Genomic DNA, 22,394 nt, shown 5'->3' on the forward strand with positions numbered 1-22,394 from the left:
GTGCATCACTAAAGTAGGACGTGATTGTAAATAAATTAACAGGTTCCGCCATTGTAACGTTAATTAGATATGGACGAGCGGAGCGCTTGGACCCGGAAGAGGCTAAACGTCACGCGTGACGTCAGACTTAACAACCGAATATGATGTTCTGAGGTAAAATGGGGGAGGAGTCATCAGATACACTTTAATAACAGCTTAAGTGATCACTTCATTATTTGTGACTTGAGTACCAATCACTACACCAAACAGGAAGAGAAGAGAATCCACACTGTCACCTGTTGTGTAAAGTGTGTGTTTGGGTGTGTGTAGTATATACGCATTCACATCTAACATTTATCACAAAGACAGATGTGGTTTCCGTATGAGGACTTCGCCAAAAAGCTGCATTTGGCCCCAGTCATTGATGTATTATTAATTATTTTGCTAAGTGTGCGTGTTTGTGTGTGTGCGTGTGTGCGTGTTTTGGGAGGTGGGGGTGTTGATGGGGTTTCATGGAGTCAAGGAGATGGGAGTCCTCAGGGCTGTCTGGTAAACTTTTTCCCTGAGCAGGAGTGGGGTGAGGAGCAGGAGCAGAGAGAGAGAGAGAGAAAGAGAAGGAGGGAGAGAGAGGGGGGTGGAGGTTGGTGGATAGGGTAACCTGGGAGAGACGTGGAAGTTGGGTTAGGTTTGGCCACTGGCAGGTGCCTCTGACATGGCAGCTGTCCACACCCTACCACCCCCGCATCATACCACATCCGACATCTTCCATCTTCACACATATGATGTTTTTGTGGCATTACACAGAGGGTTTAAGGTGATCAGCTAGTGACTATGCCACCCTGGAATATTGCCAGTGACAATAAAGGAAATTTCTGATTTAAAGCAACATAGGTTCATTCAGAGTAATGTGGCAGGAGACATGGATACAATTTTTTTTAATTAAATATTAAAAGCACAAAACAACCACCAATAACACTTAATGTAGACAATTACACCATTAACAATATAGACACAGAGTGACCTGAGGAGTCAGCGGCATCTGAATTCAAGAAAAAGTAGCCAAGGCATGTCAGCAGGGGATAAAGGGCACACAAGACCTCCACAGAAAACATCACCTTTCCAGTACACCTGTGCACAAACACTCCCACACACATGTGCCACTCTTGACATTGAGGAACACCACAAGCAATCCACCCCTGCTTTAAGCACTCAGCTCCTGTAACAACAGAATTAAGTTACACAACTCAGAATTTCACAGTATAAACAGTCGGTTCACAAAGACAATAACTGGAAGTAAGATCTTCACACGCTTCCAATTTGAACATATTACAAACTCTAGCCACAACACCAAAATAACTAATACAAAAGAAAAGGAAAATGATCACTTGTGGTTGAACATATTCAAAAAACAGAATCAACCAAGAAATAAGGGGCTCACATTTACTTGGTTTATCAGAAATAAACTCCCTTAAACTCAAATTGACAATCTTTACAACCACATTCATGACACTGAAAGGAAAATATATAAACAAAACACACGCACACACACACACACACACACACACACACACAAACAAACAATAACAAGCACAAAGGACAACAATCTCAATCTAAATGTCAACAGCGAAGCAACAGCGCCTCCAGACAGTAGTCCCACACAGTCCAACCGCACAGAAGCTAATCGCCCATGCAGACGCGATCTGTACTTAATGCATCTATAAAATTACAAGTTGACAACCAGACGAACTCTCCATCATTTAATTACTAACAGCCATTCATAAAAATCAGTTTCAACAGAAGATCCACACTCGACCTAGGGTAATAATTTAAAACCACATACCTTATGGCCGCAATCTCTGGGAACCAAACCAGACAGACAAGACATACACAAATGCGAGCTGTGGGCTCGTCCAGTCTAATCCAGGACAGCGTGTATGCCAGCGATAACTAAGTGCTTCCATATTGAAATGTAAACGCCCGTAATGGCCATGCTCGAATAAGCCTCACTGAACCTTTGACTGTACACAAACAAGGATGCCACTACAATACGAGTGGATACTTAGGTCAAACTATAGACTGTAAAAATATGGACAAAGCGTCTGTGACGTCACCCATAGACTTTCTGATGAACAGGTTTGAGGCTGTTTATGGGGGGTATGGGCGGCGACATATTGGAAAAGCTTGGGAAATACAAAATACATATGCTCAGAAAGGATACAGAGGTGGTATGATGTCAATCAGAGTTAACCGCCCTTATTTGTCATACGTTTTATATCTAAATATGATCTAAACTAACGAGTTAGAAAAAAATTCACCCCCCTCACAGTTGTCAGGTACTCGGAACCTATCGAAAAATACAATAAAAGTCCATGGGACCAACCGATTAAAGCAGGAATTTATGCTGTGAAAACCAAGGGGGTAATCCATCGACCAGAAGTTGAAGCCTCGCAGGAGCTGCCATCTTGTAGCAGAACTTCACTTGCATTAGCATTCCCATTGACTCCCATTCATTTTGGCGTCACTTTGACTGCGAATAACTTTACATGTGTGGCGTTTGAAGACCCCATTTGTCCTTTATTTATTTCTAATGAAACACGACAATGTATAAAATGCTCCATTACCTTGTAGCTTATGTTATGGCCCCATAGGAGCAGTTTTAGTGAAAGTAGGCTAACGATTGCGTCATACCCATGCGACTCTCTGTCTCACAGTAGAGACAGTATGGACAGGAGAAGAACCTTCCGCGCAATCGGGGAAACGTGGAGGCAAAATGACAAAATAATTAATCAGAATACCTAGCAAAATTGTCTCCTTCTCCTAGCTCATGGACAGCTCCTATTCACACTCTCCGCCTCTGCAAGTTTCAGAAGGGAATGATTCAGATTTCTCATGCCACAGCACTATAAGACAGACGGGTTGCTTTCTTCACATCTATGTCGTTAAGCTCTGTTTGAGTCTGCGCGTCAGGGACGGGAGTGCTAAAAAAAATCGCCAAAAACGGGCTTCAATCGTCTCAATGGAGTTCCAATGAGATTTCATTGGACAACACAATCTACCCTTCACTTCTGTATTGTCACCTCGACGATAAGCAAAACCCTTGCCACTCAATTTCAGGGCCTAAACTACGCCAAAACTGCCCTCGATGTCACAAACTCAAATCTACAGAGAACAATGGATATGTCACAGGTCGAGGGGAGGAACGCTCGGATGACCAACCACCCCCCTCTAACCGAGTCACCACCGTGAGGAGCCGACACCACAGGCACACAACAGAGGACCAAGGAGACAGAGATAAATTTCAAAGGAGTAACAATCTTTATTAAACCAAAGGTTTCTCACAGTTCAAAATACTCTCGTCGATGCACGAAGATGGAGCAGGGGGTTGAAGCCTACTTCCTCCCAGCGGTGCTGCAGAATTCCAGACTCGAGCAGTAAGTATGACAGGTAAGGATTCTTCACGGTACAAAGTACTCTCGTTGGTGCACGGTAATAAAGCAGTGGATTAAAAGCTTACTTCTCCCCAGCGGTGCTGCAGACTTCCAGACTCAGACAGTAAGTATGGCAGGTAAGGATTCTTCACAGTACAGGGTTCTCTCGTTGGTGCACAGTAATGAAGCAGTGGATTAAAAGCTTACTTTTCCTCCAGCGGTGCTGCAGACTTCCAGACCCAGACAGTAAGTATGGCAGGTGAGGATATTCACAGTACACAGTACTCTCTCTTCAGTTCACAATAGGGAGACAGTGAGTCATAAGGTTACTTTACCAGTGGTGCTGTATGCTTCTGGGCTCAAACAGCAAGTAGAACAGGTGGGGATCTTCACAGTACAAAGTACTCTCTCTGCAGTTCACTGTATCACTCTGGGCTTCTGACGGGGGCAGATATAATAATCCTTCCACGAACATGTAAGCATGGATAAGGGCCACTTCTCAACAAAGACACAGCACACTTGTGTTCACTTCAATTCCACAGCAATAAATAAATGTGTATCAATAAGGCAAAAGCACTGCAATTCACTCACACGACAGGGTTGAACAGAGGCCCCACTCCGTCCGTTGCGCTCGTTTACAGGGGTTTCACTTTTAATTCCTCCTCATCACACTCTGAAACACATAGCTCCTCCAACAGTCAGATCCACATTCACTGTATCCTCTTCAAGCGGTTCAAATGTTCATAAGATGAAAACAATTCACTTATTTTTCCTCTCTCCTTCCACAGCACAGATCCAGCCCTAGCTCGGTCCAGCGGTCTTCCCACAAACGATCACTCTGACCCAGCAGCCTCAAATGGGTAATCTCCACACCCCAACGATTTTTCCAAGGAAGCCTGTATCCAGCACTGCCCAGAGTCAACCCACTTTAATGTCTGATCTTGTCAACCCTTTGGACTCTTGACACTCTGTACACCCACCGAACGCACTCCAAACACTCTCTGAATGCCCCTTTTATATCGTGGCTTATGAAACAGAAAGCCTGTGTGAGCGCCGCTCCTCTCTCTCTCACACCTGCAATGCATTAGCGCTAATCAGTACGGGCATGTTTCCATCACACCCGGAACCGTAGTGGAGTGTTGCACCCAATACGTTCCCCTAGGAAACTCGGGACTCTCAAGAAGGTTCCGTTTACTGAGCGAGTTTGTCACCCGTGACAGATATGCGTCACCATATTCAAAACATTTACAAGGAACGATGGATATTCTTCACCGTACTAAAAATCGTCTATAGAGAACAATGGATATGCGTCACCGTACTCAAATCATTTACAAGGAACGATGTATATGCTGTTCTTAAAATCGTCTAGAACAATTGATATGTTGCGCTTTCAACATCGCCCTTAATTCACTCAATTCTGACAGAGAGGACCCACCCAGATCCAAACGGTGTCTTCCCTGAACTCCATATTGAATCCCATTCAATAAAGGGGCTGAGTGGCCATGAGCCCACACCCCCCAGGGATACCCTCTTGTTCCCACCTAATCGCCTCACTGCGCACCTCTAACAGTGCGGCATTTGGTTGGCGGCGAACTAACTGTTTAAGCTCACAACAGAGTGTATTATCTGCCACATGTTCGACAAACTGGTCCCGTAATAAAACAGGGCCATTTAACACAGCCCCAGGAGACAGCTGATTAACTTTTTCCATTGGATCTTCTGGAAAAAAAAGACTTCCTGTAATGCTACGTGGGACTGAGAGCAACCAAAAAACCTCACGTAATGCAAGGGAAATACTATCTGGATCCCCACGTTCAACATAAATGGGCACCTTCAATTTGCACAAAATGCTGCTGCCAGGCTGACTGGTAGTCGAAAGTTCGATCACATTACGCCGATGCTAACCACTCTAAATTGGTTACCAGTCAGAAAGAAAATAGAGTCAAAATTCAAATTTTTGTTTTTAAATCATTACACAGCCTAGCACCGGGGTACCTATCGGACCTATTACACTACCACAACCCATCCAGGTCACTTAGATCTAGTAACCTTGGATTGCTCTCTGTACGTCGATCAAGACTGAAACATCAAGGTGACCGAGCCTTTGAAATAGCAGGCCCAAAATTATGGAATTCCCTACCATTATCAATTAGAATAGAGTCATCACTTGCCACCTTCAAATCGAAGCTTAAAAGACACATTCTTAATGCTGATTCTTAATCTACTTTCTTAACTTAACTTAACTTAACTTAACTTAACTGTATTGTATTCTGTGTTATTTATTTTGTATGCCTGTATTCATACCGACTGCATTTGCAATTTTACTTTATCTTTTGTATTGATTATTTTGTCCTGTTCAGCACTGGTCAACCATGGGTTGGTTTTAAATGTGCTCTACAAATAAATAAATAATGAATGAATGAATGAACGAACGAACGAACGAACGAACGATACCTGATCTCGTCTCGTACTTCCCCCTCCAAATGGTAGAAATAAAAAGAATCCCTGGTCAGATACAGACATATGGCGTGCCCAAATACAGGCCCGTGCCTCCTTAATTCATTCGTTGATGCCAATACCTGACTTTCCATTAAACTTGGGACACCTCCCGGTCCCTGGGTACCAGCACAAATCTTTCAGGCTGACTAGCACTCACACCGACTGGATGAGTAGGAACAGGCTCTGCATTGGGCACATTAGGGCTACGTCCACATTAATCCGGATAGATTTGAAAACGGAGTTTTCGTTTAAAAAAGCTCACCGTCCACACTATCGTTTTCAGCCGTTTTCCGACGTTTCAGTGTGGATGAGAAACTTCTAAATTCACTTTACTGCGTATGCGTGAAACTTCACAAAAGCTCACTGAGATGATACAGATGGGAAAATAAATAATAATGTTATCGCACAATAACAGGATAATTTTATTTGGCAAAATATCTCACCATCACATCATGCGTCCAGGTCGCATTCAGTCACCATATGTTTGGTCTAAAACGCAACTGCTCTCCTGTTTTGCCGCAGGACATGTGAGTAGACTACATTATCTGTTATCTTTGCAGTACTGTGCTATGAAGAATAGCACATATTAAGTAACACAGAAAGTAACATATTTTAGCAATAGTGTAAAAATGAATAACACATAACAGTCACAATACCGATAAACATGAATTGGTACTACATGGATCACATGACTAAACTTATGTCATCGTTTTGAAATACCTCCGGTTTCACTGTCCACACTACAACGCGAAAACGGCGTTTTCAAATTTATCCACTTTGGAGAGCGTTTTCCAAACGATACGTTTTTGTTGACTTAAAACGGCGTCTCAGTGTGGACGGAAGGCCAAAACGGAGAGAAAAATATACGTTTTCAAACGAAAACGTATTAGTGTGGACATGGCCTAGAAGAGGCCACAGAACCGGGTTACGCCAAAGCATTCTCTTGACGCAGCTTCTCGGTGTCTGCCTCTAACTGGGCCCAAAGTTCATTTGTTCTGCCCTCGTTTCATGGGGTCATGCATTGAGAAATCAGATTTTCCTTGACTTTTTGACATATTAAAAGTGATACTATAACAACAATCTGTAAGTTTTAGAATTAAAAACTCACTGGTAGTCCAAATAACAGTTTTTTACTAAAACTAAGCTTCTGAAAGGACTTTTCTAGCTTCATCTTTTTCACTTCCTCAGATTGCTAATATCTTATACAGGGTTGACAACTCTCAAGCATCTGGCGTGACGCGTGACACTCACGCTTTCAGTATCAATCTCACGCTCGCGCAACAAATGTCACACCAAAATCCATTTTTCTCCCCTCTCAATCCATTAATTTCTGTTGATGACTAGACCGAGCATAGGTTCTGAGTCGGAGCCCACTGATGCATGTTTGAAATTTTGGATGACAATCAAGGTAAGCAGATAATAAAATGGTGTGCCTTGTCACTAATGACATAGCCTTGCCTTGCCTGCGTGCCGAGAGTACAGACTTCAACTATAGTTGCAAATGTTGTCTGATGTGCGTTATGTGGGCTAGCTAATCGCTCAATAAAAATAGGCTCATGGTACAAATTATGTTTTGGCAAATCAGGCTAGTGGCCTTTAAAAATTCACCAAATTATCAAAAGTTGTCCAGATTGTGTTGAGCCTGCCACACTCAAATGTGGATGCTGAGTGAACCTTTTCAGTTTTTGTCAAGACTGACCCCACAGACTGTCACTTGATGGCACACTGTAATGGGAATTTCGGATCATTTTACTGAATCGCTTGTTCGATCTTGTTCATTAAAATGAACGAATCTTTTTTCGAGTCATTCGTTCATTTAAAGAGCTTTAAATCGTAAACTTTTTACGGCCAAATTCCCTGAACACATCCACCCACGCAGTCTTTATTATATTCTGAATTAAGAAATCATATTAATGCAGTCAAAAATAATTTACAGGGAACATAATTAGTTTACCTCCCGAGTCTTTCGTTCATTTGTGACAGATGCAGTGGACGGATAGTTCATGATCAGATCGAACCCTGCTTCAGTTCAGATCTTTTACAGTCTATGGTTCAGATACAAACCTCTTGCAGAGGCAGTGAAGCATTTGTGAAACTTGCGTGTTGTGGTTTTCTGGCGAGGTGAAGTAACTATTATGTGTCCCTTTTGTTTTGATATTTCCTATTGTTTAGATGTTGTTGTTTTACATGTTTGTTATTTAATCACTCTTATCTTTATTTTTTATAGTGCAATCAATAAATTAATTGTACATTTTAAAAAATTGTTTCCATTCTATATATATATATATATATATATAAAATTGTATTATTATTATTATTATTTGCATAAACAAGGACTGACATTTTTACAATTAGGGTTAGGGTTACCAAAAAAAAGTCTCTGCACGCACACTGAAATTTTACAGTCTCACTCCAGCCAAAGTCCCAAAGTTGGCAACCCTGCTTATATTCATTTCAATGTCTCATCGGTAATACATATACAAACATATACAGTCAGATGTTTATTTTTTTGGCACAAAAATCATTAATGGGCTAGTTGCATATAGCTGCCATTTTGAATTTCAGATCCAGCGAGAGTGTGTATGGACACTTTTGTTTTCACTTGATGCCAGTTGCATATGAGTTGGAGAAAGCCGTAAATTATATTTTATAGTTGTTTATAGAAGTACACTTTACTGTCGACGAAGAGAAAATGGAATTGGACTGTGGAATTGGAAATGGTGCATACGCAATGTCTTATTCTCTCTGTCTACTGTATAAAAATATATAAATATAACATTTTAAAATGAAATACAGCGAAATAATTTGTGTAAAAACAAGGTAAGATCAAGGTTAGCAAGGTTAGCTCAGTTAGCTACGCATCCACACCCTTAAAGATTTTTTTCTCTCGAAAATATTGGTATTAAACAGCAGCAACACAACAAATGTAGGACTGCATTCATAAAAAAGCCAGCTGTCTTTAACATCACTGCCCTGCTTTGACATTTATATTGCACTATATGCAGTGATGCTAAAATAGCATTCTAAATGCACGCAACCCTTATGGAACAAAAATATATAGGAATATTCTGCAAAATATAATGTTATATATTACATATTACATTTCCATATATGAACTAGTAAGCAAACTAGTGCGTATATTTTTCAATATAATTCAGTATTTGCTTTGGTCATATATGGCTATATTGATACAAATAAAATATATAGAAATTAAAACAATTTTTTTTCATTACATACACTCAAAAAAATGATTCATTGGATGAACTCAATTAAGTTGTGGGCAGGATTTCCATCCAATAAATATATGTAGTCCCAACTCAAATTGAGTACATCCATTCAACAGAATTTAAATGAGTTAGCCTAACTTATTTTTATCAAATTCTTACAACAATATATAATTGAGTTAGCCTTACTAACTTTTAGCAAATACAGCTGAAATAAAATAATTACATTAACTAAATGAAATTGATTTACATTTGTCCAACTCAAACTTACAAAATTATTAGAAAGGAACTTAAATTAAATATATAAACCACTTTTATTTGATCCATTAACATACACATGAGACAAACTGTTTTTTTTTTTTTGTTTTTTTTTTTAATTGAAATACATTTACATTTTAACTTTATTTACTTGGAGCCCATCCACTCAAAAATGATCACTTAAGTACAAACTATTCTACACATTGAAAATCAAACATGTATGTGCAGAGTTGGGAGACATGAAATGCTGTTTTCACAGATCAGCTGAAAGTGGGAATTCTCTTAATAAAAAAAAAAGTTTTAACGGGTATGCCTACTTGCATGATTTGTGATATCACAAATAATTTTGAATTCAAGTTTGATCCAATATTCAATTAATATTAATATGATGTAGAAACTTGAAGCTGTAAAGTGCACAATGCACATACACTGAACATGGGGGTTCATAGGAGACATCTTGTGTTCAGCAGGAAACTTTAGAAGTGTTCATATATATAAATTCTGGAAATGCTAATGAGGTAGTAATAAATTACCCTTTTAAGAATTTACATGTGAAAAGTATACTTTTTCTGATGATAAAAAAAAAAAAAAAAAAAAAAAAAACTTAAGTGAGAAAATATTGTTCCAAGCATCCTAACATGTCAGGAGAGCATATTTCGATAAAAAATATCAAATCAAGACATTTAACTTTTTTTACTTGATAAAACACAAGTATATTAACTTGAATGAACAGTATACTGGTAAACAATGAATGCCCAGCTATCCTAAACATCAACAATAAAGACACTATAGCTGGTTAGAATGCACTGCAAAAAAAAAACTGTATATGCAGTTGCTTGTCTTAAACGATCATTTACATAAAGGGAAAGAAAAAAGCAATAGGCTATGGCAAATTCCACACTACTGTACATTTACAGTAAAAAGAGCCTTGGTGGTTGTTGCAGGTGGTAACAAAAACAAGTGTTTGAGCACGGTTAAGACTAGCAAAATAAAATAAAAAAAATGTATCACAAAACATTCAAAGTCATTATAAACCGCAAGGAAGACATTTTACTGTAACTTAACGTAAATGTCACTTGCAACATAAAAAATACTTCTGGCTATTTGCAATAAAAGAAAAATTGTTAAGCTGTTTTTAGATCAATTTCAATCCATCTTGAGTCATGAAGTCAAATAAGTATAAGAGTCAAGAAATTATGATGGAGAGGTGAAATGGGCAAACTTTATGGGTGTAAACACTTGTCCAATCCCAAATAATCTGTCTTAAACCCTCAATCAAAGGAGATCATCACATGGTTTTGTCCTCTTATGCAAACAGATGTTTCAGATGTTGTAATTTGGCCACTAACAATCCAAGAGAGCGCATTTGAGCAGTTTTTAGATCAATTAGAATATCTCTCGACAGTCATGAAGTCAAATAAGTAGAGAGGAATAGTATGGAGGAGGTAGAGTGAAGAAATTATGATGGAGAGGTGAAATGGGCAAATTGTCTGGGTGTACACACTTGTCCAAGCCCAAGTAATCTGTCTTAAACCCTCCATCAATGGTTTTGTCCTCTTATGCAAACAGCTTGATTTTCAACTGTTGTATCTTTGCATTCAGCTTGTGCCCATCCAAATTCATTATGATCTTCTGGAAAAACTCAAAGGTGTATTTGAGGTTGTCTGGAAAACTCAGATCAAGGGCATAAATGAGCCCAAAAAGCATTGCGAAGCCCATGATGACGCTGCCTAAGTTGCTCAGGACTTTGATGCCTTCAATTACAACTCCAACATCTTCAGGCTCTTGATTCCCATCGCTTCGGATTACATAAATGCCCATGACCGTGGTTGCTAGGTCCCTTTCTGCATCCTCGGTCGCCTGTTCCTGAACACCACAAAAACAGCAAGTGTTTAATAAAGATGGAAAGAGAAATAAGGGGACATAAATGCAGGGCTCCACAGGTGATGGCGATAGAAACAAAAATACATCTAAAAGCATGCGTCAACAGCACAACTTAACCCCTCAGGCCAACAGAACTCTAAACAACCTCCCCACGCCAAGCGCTCACACTCACCCCTAAACTCAAAAACATGTACATCACTTGTCTACACCAGTACATAAGACCACCTCGGTAGGGCTCGGTCAATATAATTAGTGTGTCATGGGAAACGTAAGAGTGAGTAACAGTTCAACACTACTTGACAAACATATTGTGATGAATTTACCAGATATTCTTTGAAGAACGTGTCTGGATCTTCATTGAGGTAGATGATGAGGCATCTCAGGATACACTCCCTTTTGGTGTTGATGTCACACTGAAAAAGAAGGAGCAGGTTGTCTAATTAAGATCAGAGGGTAATTTCAGTCTAAACAGAATGCCTAACCCCTAAATGCCCCCAAAAAGCAAGTTGGAAGTTTTCTTGCATGTTTTACATTTGTGTTTGAGTGGATGTAAAAAAAACCATAATATTTGGATGAAAGCACTATACTAGTAGGCCATTTATCAAGTCTTTAAATAAGCAACTATGGACAATAAAACTACAATAGCCACGTTTCCACTGTCTGGCCAGGGCCGAGCCATGCTAGTGTGTGCCAGGGCTAGTCGCGTTTCCACGGTCACTTGCGTGGGCATACTCGGGGCCAAAGGCCATGATTCCTACAAATATATGCAACCAAAAATACGACCTGAAGAGCTTTAGCACTCTCTCGACTATCATGAAATAAACTAATAATTAAAAATAACCTTTTTTTTCCCGGGAGCTTCCTCTTTTTCTCTGACTGAAAATATCTGTAGCCTACTGGGAGTCGACAGAGTGCTAAAGCTCCTCAGGTCAAATTTTTGGTTGCTTATACTTGTAGGAATTATCACTATTTCTAAATGTGTAAATATGTCCCGTCACTACCAAATAAACCCACTGCGCAACGTGACGTCGATGTGACGTCTTTTTCGTGTCATTTTTGGACGTCCAAATTCGGTCCAATGAAGGGGTTGTTTTGTAACGCCAGACGACGTCTTTTTTTCGACGTCAACTGCACGTCTAATTTGGACGTCTGTGGGACCTCCGTGTAAGGGCTATTTATAGTCCAAATGTGGTTACTTATGGACGTCTTTTCAACGTCAAATTTAGACTTATATTATACGTCGTTTTTCTAACTTATATAACTTTACAACATTACAGTTATACACATACAAATAAATCACAATTCAATAATCACCATTTTAATCTTTATTCAAAAATAAATTGCCATGAATAGCATCAGAAGGGCACCGGACATATCAAGCACAATTATGTACAAATAATTAGATTGTAATTTAATTATGAACAAATAATTAGATTGCAATTGAAGGGCACCAAATATATCTAGCACAATTATGAACAAATAATTAGTTAGTAGATCTCTATGAATGTAGTGTAAGACATTTACAAGTGATGAATAGTTCACACTTTATGCAGAAATTGCAAATGATTAATTCATGCCTTTACACATCTATAACAGGTGTTGAACACTGTAGTGTAAAATTGTAATTTAATTATGAACAAATAATTAGATTGTCATTGAAGGGCCACAGTAAAGCACAATTATGAACAAATAACTAGATTGTAATTTAATTTATAATTCAAGTCCTCTCGTCTTGGCTCATCAGGGAGTTGTGAATCCTCTACCTCCAATCTTTGCGGCGCGTGCTTGAGGTGCTCAGAAACATGCATCTTGATTTACTTCTCTGTGGCTGCAGAATAAAATTTCATGATCCCTCCTACACAAGCAGAAAAATATATGATTTAGATATATGCAACAGCAATCTGCAATCATTCACCAAAGGCCCCACATTTGTAAGCAAAAATATGTTTCCTTGCATCCATTACTGGATAAATACTAAGCCATCTCAGCAACTGTTAACTAACACTTAGGCTGTCTACAAAGAGGCACTAAGCAGACTGCACTTTTTTTTTTAGAAAGCTTGCATTCTTTAATGTGTGCATTAGAATGTTGACCATTGTCAACACCTTATAATAACGTTCAGTTGTAAGTCTGTAAGTGGTTAGTTAATGAACTACTTTGAAAATATTAGTATCATTTGCTAATCATTTATGAATGTTTTGTCAATTCCGTTACAAGTCATTTACAAGTTATTAGTAAATTATTAATGTATAAAACATGAATATACGTTTCATAAATGAAAAAAATAATAATGTATGCATCTAGCAATTAGAGGGGGAAAGTGTTGTAAATGTCTTGTATTCATGTACATATCATTTGAAACAGGTAAGTAACAGTTTTTAACAGTGTGTAAATGCATGAATAAGTCATTTACAACACTTTCTGTATCCCCTAATCTAAAGTGTATAGTAATCGCTAGTAAATGTGTTACAAAGCATGCGTAGATCTTATGCCTTATTGATTCTTGAAGTGGTAATCTACGAATGAAGTGTAAGACATTTACAAGTGATGAATAGTTCACACTTTATGCAGAAAGTGTAAATGATTAATTCATGCCTTTACACATCTATAACAGGTGTTGAACACTGTAGTGTGTACTGCAGTGTAATTGCTGACTAGTGAGGTTGTAGACAGCTGTCTTCTCTAAAACACACGGAGTCTAACCACTGGGCACCTGACATTTATGAAACGTAATGATTAATAATTTACAAAACACGACTATTCAATTGTAAATGACTTGTAATAATTTACAAAACATACATGAAGTGTTAGCATATCACTTGCTTAACATTTATGAATGTTTTGTATATGATTAGTTCATCATCAACCACTTATAAATTACTTAAAACACTGAAATAACAGTTTGTAATAACGTTCAGTTGTATCAACCTGTTGTCCTTTGTGCAATTTACAAAAGTTAGCTTTGTGCTTGGTAGAGGGCTGCATTGGGATTGAGTACCGCCGGGTCCCACGGGAGTGTAACATCCGTTGCGGGAGCGGGCGGTAATGGTCAGAGATTCGGCGGGGTGAGGAAAATAGTCCTGCGCAGGGCTCTACTTGGAAACACATTGGACTCAATAAAAATTACTATTGAGAATAATTTTGCACAAAAAAAATAAAAGGGATTAAAGGGATACTCCACTTTTTATGAAATAGGCTCATTGTACAACTCCCCTAAAGTTAAACAGTTGGGTTTTACCATTTTCTAAATCATTCAGCAAATTTTCTGATATTTAGAAGAGTATATCAGTAACCAGATAGTTTCTGTTCTCATTGACTTCCATAGTGGGAAAAACATATATTATGGAAGTCAATGGGACCAGAAACTGTCTGGTTACTGATACTCTTCTAAATATCAGAAAATCGTAAATAGTAAAACTCAACTGTTTAACTCTGAGGGATTTGTAAAATTAGCCAATTTCCAGACAAAGTGGAGTATCCCTGATAATACAACACATCAACTATTTGTCAGAGCAGACTGTTTTCAGTTGAAGGCTACTTCAACTTCAAAGTAATAAGGACCACCACAGGAAGTCATTCATACCCAGAGGTATAACAGTTTGTACTGACTCACCTTTATGCCATGAGAGGAGAATAATATTGAGATCTGTTACTTTTAACTTTGCTTTCAAATATGATTTAATCAGTCAGACTTTGAAGGGTTAAAGGAGTAGTTCAAATTTAAAAAAATAAATAAAAAAAAGCTTTTGCTGATAATTTACTCTGCCCCATGTCATCTAAGAAATCTATGTCATTCTTTCTTCAGTCGAAAAGAAATTAAGGTTTTTGATGAAAACATTCCAGGATTTTTCTCCATATAATGGACTTTACTGGGAACCAAACGGTTCAAGGTCTAAAAGACAGTTTCAGTGCAGCTTCAAAGGGCTTTAAACGATTCCAGATGATGAATAAGGGTCTTATCAAGGACCCTTTGAGTCATGACTCGAAAAAAGATTAGTTCATTTTGATGAACGAGTTCAAACAGGAGAGTCACGAACGCTCATCACAGAACAGAGCAAGGCAAGCATTTGTGCTCATAAAACTTAAACTTTTTTATTTATTTATTAATGAGCGATCGTTTCGCTAGATAAGTCCCTTATTCATTGTCTGGTGTTTTTAAAGCCCTTTGAAGCTGAACTGAAACTCTCATTTGGACCTTGAACCGTTCCCATTGAACTCCATTATATGGAGAAAATACTGGAATAATCCTGGAATGTTTTCATCAAAAACCTTAATTTCTTTTTGACTGAAAAAAGAAAGACATGGACATCTTGGATGACATGGGGGTGAGTAAATTATCAGCAAAAGCTTTCAAAAGTGAACTACTCCTTAAAGAACTCTAATGATATCTTTACCCCCTGATAGGGTTAATATTGCAAATATTCTATTGCAGATATAAATTCAAACATTTTAAAGGCTAAGAGTATGAGCCATGAGTAAACTGGCCAGATATCTGTGAAAAATAACTTGCGTACCTAAAGTTGTCGACCCCCTGAATTCAGCATTTAAAAGTAAAAAGAATTTCAGTATTTATCAGTAAAGAAATACATAAAAATAAATAAATACCTTTGAGTTGGACAGTACGATGTCTCATTGGCCAACTTATTTCAAAACACACCTAGAGAAATAAAATAAAAATACCAATGACCATGATATTCTGTTATCATAATAGTTAAATTCATTATTATAACTATGACCTTTATAACATGATATTTGCCATCTATTATTTAGCTGATTATTTAGCCTAAAGGCTTCTTAAGGACAAAAAAAAAAAAAAAAAAAAAAAAAAAACTGGGGTTAAGACTTCTTTCAAAAGTATAAATCCTACAGACCTACAACTTTTGAACAGTAGTATGTTTGAGGTTTTGCTTACTAGTCGAGTTCATAGCCGTGGAGATTGTCTTGGACAGGGGGTGCAGTAATTAGGACATCAACATGATCTTAGAAAATAAAATGCAATGTGTCACAGCCAACAATGTTACATAGGATTAGAACATAGGGTTTATTACAAGGAAGCAAGCATATATAATTTCTCTTTTCTGCATTTCACCTCTCCTCTAGCTAAGAAAAGAGAAAGTATATAAATATTATTAAATAAATGCATATGATATTACTATCATGAATAAACAATAAATCCCCCTTTTATTGTGGACGTTTTTTCCTCATGAAATCACTTTTTTAATCAATCTTTGTAACGTTAAGTGACGTCACTGATTAATAATACATCGCATTATTTTAGGCTAACGTTAAATAAATTAGCTTAACGTTACTTCCAATCACCCATTGTAAATTACCAGCAAAAAAACTATCAAAAATTATTATCTACACAAAGATAAAACCCCAAACTTATACAAAACAGCTTTAGAGTAACTTACCTTAGCTAACTTAGCTGCTAGCCTCTTCTGAAAACGATTGAGATGCTAACGGACTTTTTCGAAGACCCAAAATCATTTCTATAAAGTAAATATTCAACAGAAGCGTATCAATTACACGCAATAAAGGTGTCAGGAATATTTTTATGTAGTATTTGTGTGATTTTGTTAACTTAACTTACCTGAACGCAGTGACAACAGCGAGAGACGCTAGTTGGTGTTTGTCAGTTGACGATATCCTGTTTCAAACTGCTCGCGCGCTCCTGTGATTTGAATGTTCACGCGCACGCGCATCAAAGGCACGCACGCAGCATTAAGAAAAACATCTTATAATAATTTATAATGTCATTAATATTAAATCATGAAGTTAAAACTAATTTTTTAGTTCTATGATATTTGTATACCATATTTGCTTTTGATTTTATTTTTATTGTAGGCGGGCCTATTTATATATAAATAAAAAAATAAAAATAAAACAAATATTACAAATCAATAATTTCCAGCAACTGTCATAGACGTCCAAATGCCGTCCAAAAAAAGTTACCCAGTTTAAGGTCAAATTTTGGACGTCAAGATGACGTCCAAGTTGGGTCATGGTTGGACGTCCAAATAACAGACCTAGTTTGGACGTCGAATAGACGTCCACAATTGGTCATGGACCGACGGACCTAATATAGACATGATCTGCACGTCTATCCGACGTCCAATGTTTAGTGGGAACAGACACAACTGAAGTAGAAAGTGTCCTCTTTCTTTTGTGAAACCTAACGGTAACTTGTTTATGTGTGACTAATGTGCAGTTTTGACAAAATTTGACAGTTTTGACCTGGCATTTGACATTGGGTTTTAAATATTCAAGGAAACAACAAATATGTCAGCAACCGGTCGCTTTTATCATGTTTGTTTTGCAATGCACAATATCTCCAGTGATTTCTTTCTTATTAGTTTTCTGATAAAACTTCTATTACTGTATTTTCCGCACTATAAGGCGCACATGATTATAAGGAGCACCTTCAATGAATGACCTATTTTAGAACATTTTTCATATATAGGGCGCACCGGATTATATATATTATTTATACCGGATAAGGCGCATAAGATACTGCAGTTAAACGTTTGACTGGGTTTGCGTTATGCATCCACTAGATGTGCTAAAGGTAATGTAGCGAGTGCGCGCCGCCGGAGGTGAGGCATTTATTAGTAAGCATGAGCGCTCGGGGGCGGGCACGTAACTAACATTCGCGGCCTGACTCATATGAGTTTTCATGTGCGGTGTCTCGCAGACAGCAACAGCTGGCTGATTTGAATGAAACGACCCGGTTACTGTGAACGGGGAGCGCTTTATGAAAGTTCTGTGACGCGCGAGCAGCGCCGGGGACAGTGTCTCTGTAGGTTAGAGTGAGCGAGTTTGCGGGCAAATTTAATAACGTGGAGCGTTATTAACCAATTGATCCATATATAAGGTGCTCCGGATTAGGGTGCAGTGTCGTTTTAAGAGATAATGAAAGGCTTTTAAGTGCGCCGCATAGTGCGGAAAATACGGTAGTTGGAGAAATGATGGTTAGTGTGACGTCGTTCCAGAGAGACATGTTATGGGCATCTTTTAGTGAAGGACAGCGGAGCTTTTGGCACGAGAGTGGAAACGCAGACCAGTAGCTATTAGCCCGGCACGGCCCGTTTAAAGTCCTGGCCCGACAGTGGAAACATGTCAATATTAACCACCACAATACATGCAAAGGGATGTTAGATGTATTTTGACATACCGAATCTGTGATAGAGAGGACTTCCTTAATCTTCTGCCCCTTCACTCCTCCTCTGCTCTTGAAGATCTGCATCAGCTTGTTTGAGAAGTGGTCCAGCTGTGACATGAACTTTGACTGCAGGGGCTTGGTGGTGATCCTCATAAACTCTGCATTTACCTGAAAATAAATGTTTGATTTTACATAGAACAGTCTGAATGTGCGGGTGTGGTAGAAGAAAACAAGCACCAGCAACGCCGGTGTTTGTGCTGAGTTGTGCATGGCTGTGTGCACCTTGCAGGATGTTCCAATCATTTATCACCATTGATGAACCACAAAGATTATTAAATCATTTTTAAAAACAAGCCTAGTGAGAAAAGACCCACAAGGAACCGTGACATGCACAACTCAGCACAAGACTGGTGAATGGCAGGTGAGCAGAGAGAAAATGGTTAACAATAATCCTCAGTTCAACTGTAAATGTACAGTGACAAGAGAATAGACTGCAGCTCTGCAGCTTCTCAAGATTATACACACACACACACGATTCGATGATCTATCGAGTATAGGCCAGATTTGACAATTCTGATTCAACTATGTAAACCTTTAGCACTAGTAAATACAATTGTGCAAAAGTTTCAATGGATAAGAAAAAAATCATACATGTACACATTTACTTACTTCACTTTCCTGGAATAAGGCAGGCCATCTGTTTATGAAATCTTCTATCAGGGGCCTCTGCTCCACAATCTCTAGTCGTCTGTAGGAGAAGGTTTTTCCCATTTTTTCTTTTATCACTACTTCATTGTCACGCTTTTTCAGCTCTGACAATAAAGAAATTCTCTCATTCTCCAAGCTTTCTGTGGTCTCGCCTTTTGGGTGCAAAGGAATATAGTTAACTTCAGCCTTTCTAGGCTTCTTGATGTTGGCTGCAGCTTTACCGTGGCCCTCTCGTTTGTGTTTCAAAGAGTTCACACGGATTTCAGGATGTCCAAGTCGGCCAAGTTTCGTACGGAAGTTTTGCATTTTATACTTAAGCGACTGTTTCCATCCCCAAAATCCTGTCTTGGATCCCAGCTGCCCCAGACATGGATGGGCCCTTGTCAAAGCTGCTGCTACCTCTTCACACTGATAGTCTTTTGGATACTTTGTGTATTTCATCATTTCTTGCGCAAGACCATCAAGGATGACCCCTTTTAGCTTTGGGCCAGGGTTGAAGCATGTTCCATTGGTCTCAAACTCTGTGTTTTTCTGTTGTAGTTCAAATTCAGCTTCATAGGTGAATTTAGGGACTAGAAAAACCGTTGGCCAGGAGGCCAATCGTGAGGACAGAGTTTCTGGGGATGAATGCGGTGTTGATGTGTACAGCGTATCGTCACTGCAGGATGATTGGCTATTGGCTACTGAGGAAACAGGAGTTTCAGGCTCTGAGCAAGTGGTTGCCGAAGTCTCACCAAAAGAGTCTACTGTGTACAAAGTGATGCAGGGCTCCACAGGTGAAAAGATGGGATTACTGATTATTTTCAGTGTGCTTTTGTTTTGAATGTCAGACACTGAAGTTAGATTGATGAACTCATTAAAATCACAATCCATGTACTGCATCCGGAAATCCTCTTTCAATTGAAAGAAAGTCTTTATTAGTACATGTAGTTCTTCCACTGATGCCGGAATTCCATGAGGTAAGTGCAGTTTTCTAGAGTCAGACGCGTCACCAAAAATGATCCGCAGGACAGCCGGACATGCCATTGTGGAACACCTTTAATCTAGAGCAGGAAAAATGGAGGAGGTCAAAAAACAATAAATTAGTTATATTTGTGATTAAAAAAAATTACAAAAAACAGTTTGAGATAATAAGTCTGGCATCAAGAGCTCATACTATTTTTGACAAAAAAAATGACACTAACCTTTAACAATGATGAATCTTTTTAACATTACCATACGCAAACCCTGAACCGTATATTCAACAAGGGGATAAGGGTCCACCAAGTCATTAAGTTCAATTAGTGCAACCTCTCTAGTGGGTGATGCAGACAGCTCAAAACCCCCATAATGCTCCCTATACCAAGCGCATACATCTTTCACTAGAAAACACAACTTCTCCTTCAGAACGCACAGCTGAATGATCTTATTAAATTTAGGCAGTCCATCTACAGATCCATGAACAATAAGCATCCCCTCACTGTAATGTATACCACTGGCAGACACATTTTTTGCTATGTGAACTTCAGTCACATCTGGGTATCTCTGGTTCAGAGTAGACACCACTCCTTCACTAAGGACATCAACAGGCATGATTGAGACATCTGTGACCTCTAACAGTGATTTCTTGAGACTGGAGGAATGTGTGTGGTAGGCAAGCATGAACTGGTGTTTAATAGCTAGTGAACGAGTTATATTCTTAAAGCAATTCGTATGACGTGCGACCTGCTTGAAGAAGCTATGTTTAGCCTCAAATCTCATAGTCCACAAAGCAATTAGAGGTCCAAAGCATCGAATCATTTGTGGATAATGCTCTAAATAGTGATGCTTTGGTAGGAGCTTGATGTCTGGAAAGAGTTCAATATAGCGGAGTCTGTGATCATATATTCTGGCTTCAAGATATGCAAGAGTTTCATCTGTATGAACAGGAGCCACAACCAACTCAACTATGTCCTTAAGATCGATAATTACTTGCCATGCTGGCTCACCTTCTGGCAAAATGTGTCCAATCAATAAGGGAAGAAATCTGAGTAAGGCCCAATTTTCATGTGCATTGCCCCCTATAGTGTTGCTAGTTTTGAATAAGCGTGATATTGGATGGGGGCGATTGGTTTTGTCCCCCCATTTGTATGGAAATGTCTGTATCAATTTGTTAAGGCCCTCAAGAGTGAAGTATTTTTTGGAAATCAACAAATTGATACAGCGTGCTAGTTCAACGGGAACAACACCCTCAAAGAGGTCGTGCACAATATCCGGAGGATAGCCAGTGCTTACATGAAAATAAGAAAGATGGTCTGTTAAAACACACTGTTTTTTGACACCACAGCAAATAGTTGCATTTTCCTGAGCAGACTGGACATGAACATCATGGAGGTCTCTGGTCCTGAGTGTGAAACCACCTGATTGTACATCTGAAACTCTGATTTGTCTCCAGTGCAAAACCTGCATATGGAGCCACCAGAAAAACTCTCAACAAATCCACCTATTCCGTGGGCTCCAAGATTGTCAGCACTTACACACTGAACAGTACCTTTAACAAACTGACCAAGCTGAGAAACAAAGACACCATGCTGTTCTAATGTACCCAAATCTTGCAAGAGAGGCTCTAAAACTTTCGTATAGCCATAGGCCTTCACATCATCTGATTTGCATAAAACGGCCAAATAGATTGAGTTTAGTGTTGAATGGGAACCTGGTGGCAAATTACCTAAAACCCAGTAGACACCACAGAGCTTGTGTTTTTTTCGAGATGTCCCGAGAGGGTTACAAATCTCAAAATCATCCACATAAAGATTTACTGCTATTCTCAAACCTTCCTCAGACAGAAAAGGATTTTGTTTATAGTACTCACCATCTCTTATGGTTCTGTACTCTTTTTGACCAGATAATAGCTGGTTTTGTTGAGTTTTAAGGTGTTCAAGGACAGCTTGATGAGAGAGCAAATTTTGCAAAGACTGTAATATAGGGATGTATTGAAATGTCCTATTCCTCTGGGCATCTAATATATATTCAATTGGCTCTAACACACCAAAATGAGAGGTATAGTACTGTGCACGTTTATACGCAGTAGCAAGAGGGCCATCCTTTGCAATAGCTATTCCCAAAGGATTGGATTTGCATAGAGCAGTTGAAACCTCATCCACTACTGACTCTTCAACTTGTAATTTATGACTCTGGAATACATCCGAAACAACAGATTTGATGACAGGCAAAGATGCTGTACTTAAAATGTAGTGTAGTTCAGAAAGGACCTCGTCAATAACCACCTTTGGA

General features: G+C 38.8%; 1 protein-coding gene and 1 long non-coding RNA gene across 5 annotated transcripts; both read right to left on the reverse strand.

Moving 5' to 3' along the window:
• Window positions 1-10,010: 10,010 nt before the first annotated feature.
• LOC120478185 (uncharacterized) lies at window positions 10,011-20,179 on the reverse strand. The gene is made up of 4 exons (XM_039669973.2): window positions 19,104-20,179; window positions 18,447-18,602; window positions 11,596-11,685; window positions 10,011-11,254 (listed from the first exon to the last, which is right to left on the reverse strand). Exons 1-4 carry the CDS (start codon window positions 20,166-20,168, stop codon window positions 10,946-10,948), a joined length of 1,620 nt encoding a protein of 539 aa, XP_039525907.2. The 5' UTR covers window positions 20,169-20,179; the 3' UTR covers window positions 10,011-10,945.
• LOC120485641 (uncharacterized) lies at window positions 12,583-17,395 on the reverse strand. Of its 4 annotated transcripts, XR_016146804.1 has the most exons (6): window positions 16,866-17,395; window positions 16,687-16,764; window positions 16,185-16,251; window positions 15,878-15,929; window positions 14,201-14,364; window positions 12,583-13,127 (listed from the first exon to the last, which is right to left on the reverse strand). It is a non-coding gene; the product is annotated as an uncharacterized LOC120485641 (long non-coding RNA). The 4 variants fall into 4 exon arrangements; XR_016146803.1 differs by lacking the exon at window positions 14,201-14,364; XR_016146801.1 differs by having other exon boundaries at window positions 12,583-14,364.
• Window positions 20,180-22,394: the final 2,215 nt, after the last annotated feature.

Source organism: Pimephales promelas, chromosome 16 (genome assembly GCF_988280905.1).
Source record: "Pimephales promelas chromosome 16, fPimPro1.hap1.1, whole genome shotgun sequence".
NCBI classification, from domain to species: Eukaryota; Metazoa; Chordata; class Actinopteri; order Cypriniformes; family Leuciscidae; genus Pimephales; species Pimephales promelas.

Coding starts and splice junctions, on each gene's coding strand:
- LOC120478185 (XM_039669973.2), bottom strand. CDS start 20,168: ATGGCATGTCCGGCTGTCCTGCGGATCATTTTTGGTGACGCGTCTGAC. Junction 11,686..18,446: donor TCCTCTCTATCACAGATTCG/GTATGTCAAAAT, acceptor CTTCTTTTTCAG/TGTGACATCAACACCAAAAG. Junction 11,255..11,595: donor CGTTCTTCAAAGAATATCTG/GTAAATTCATCA, acceptor TGTGGTGTTCAG/GAACAGGCGACCGAGGATGC.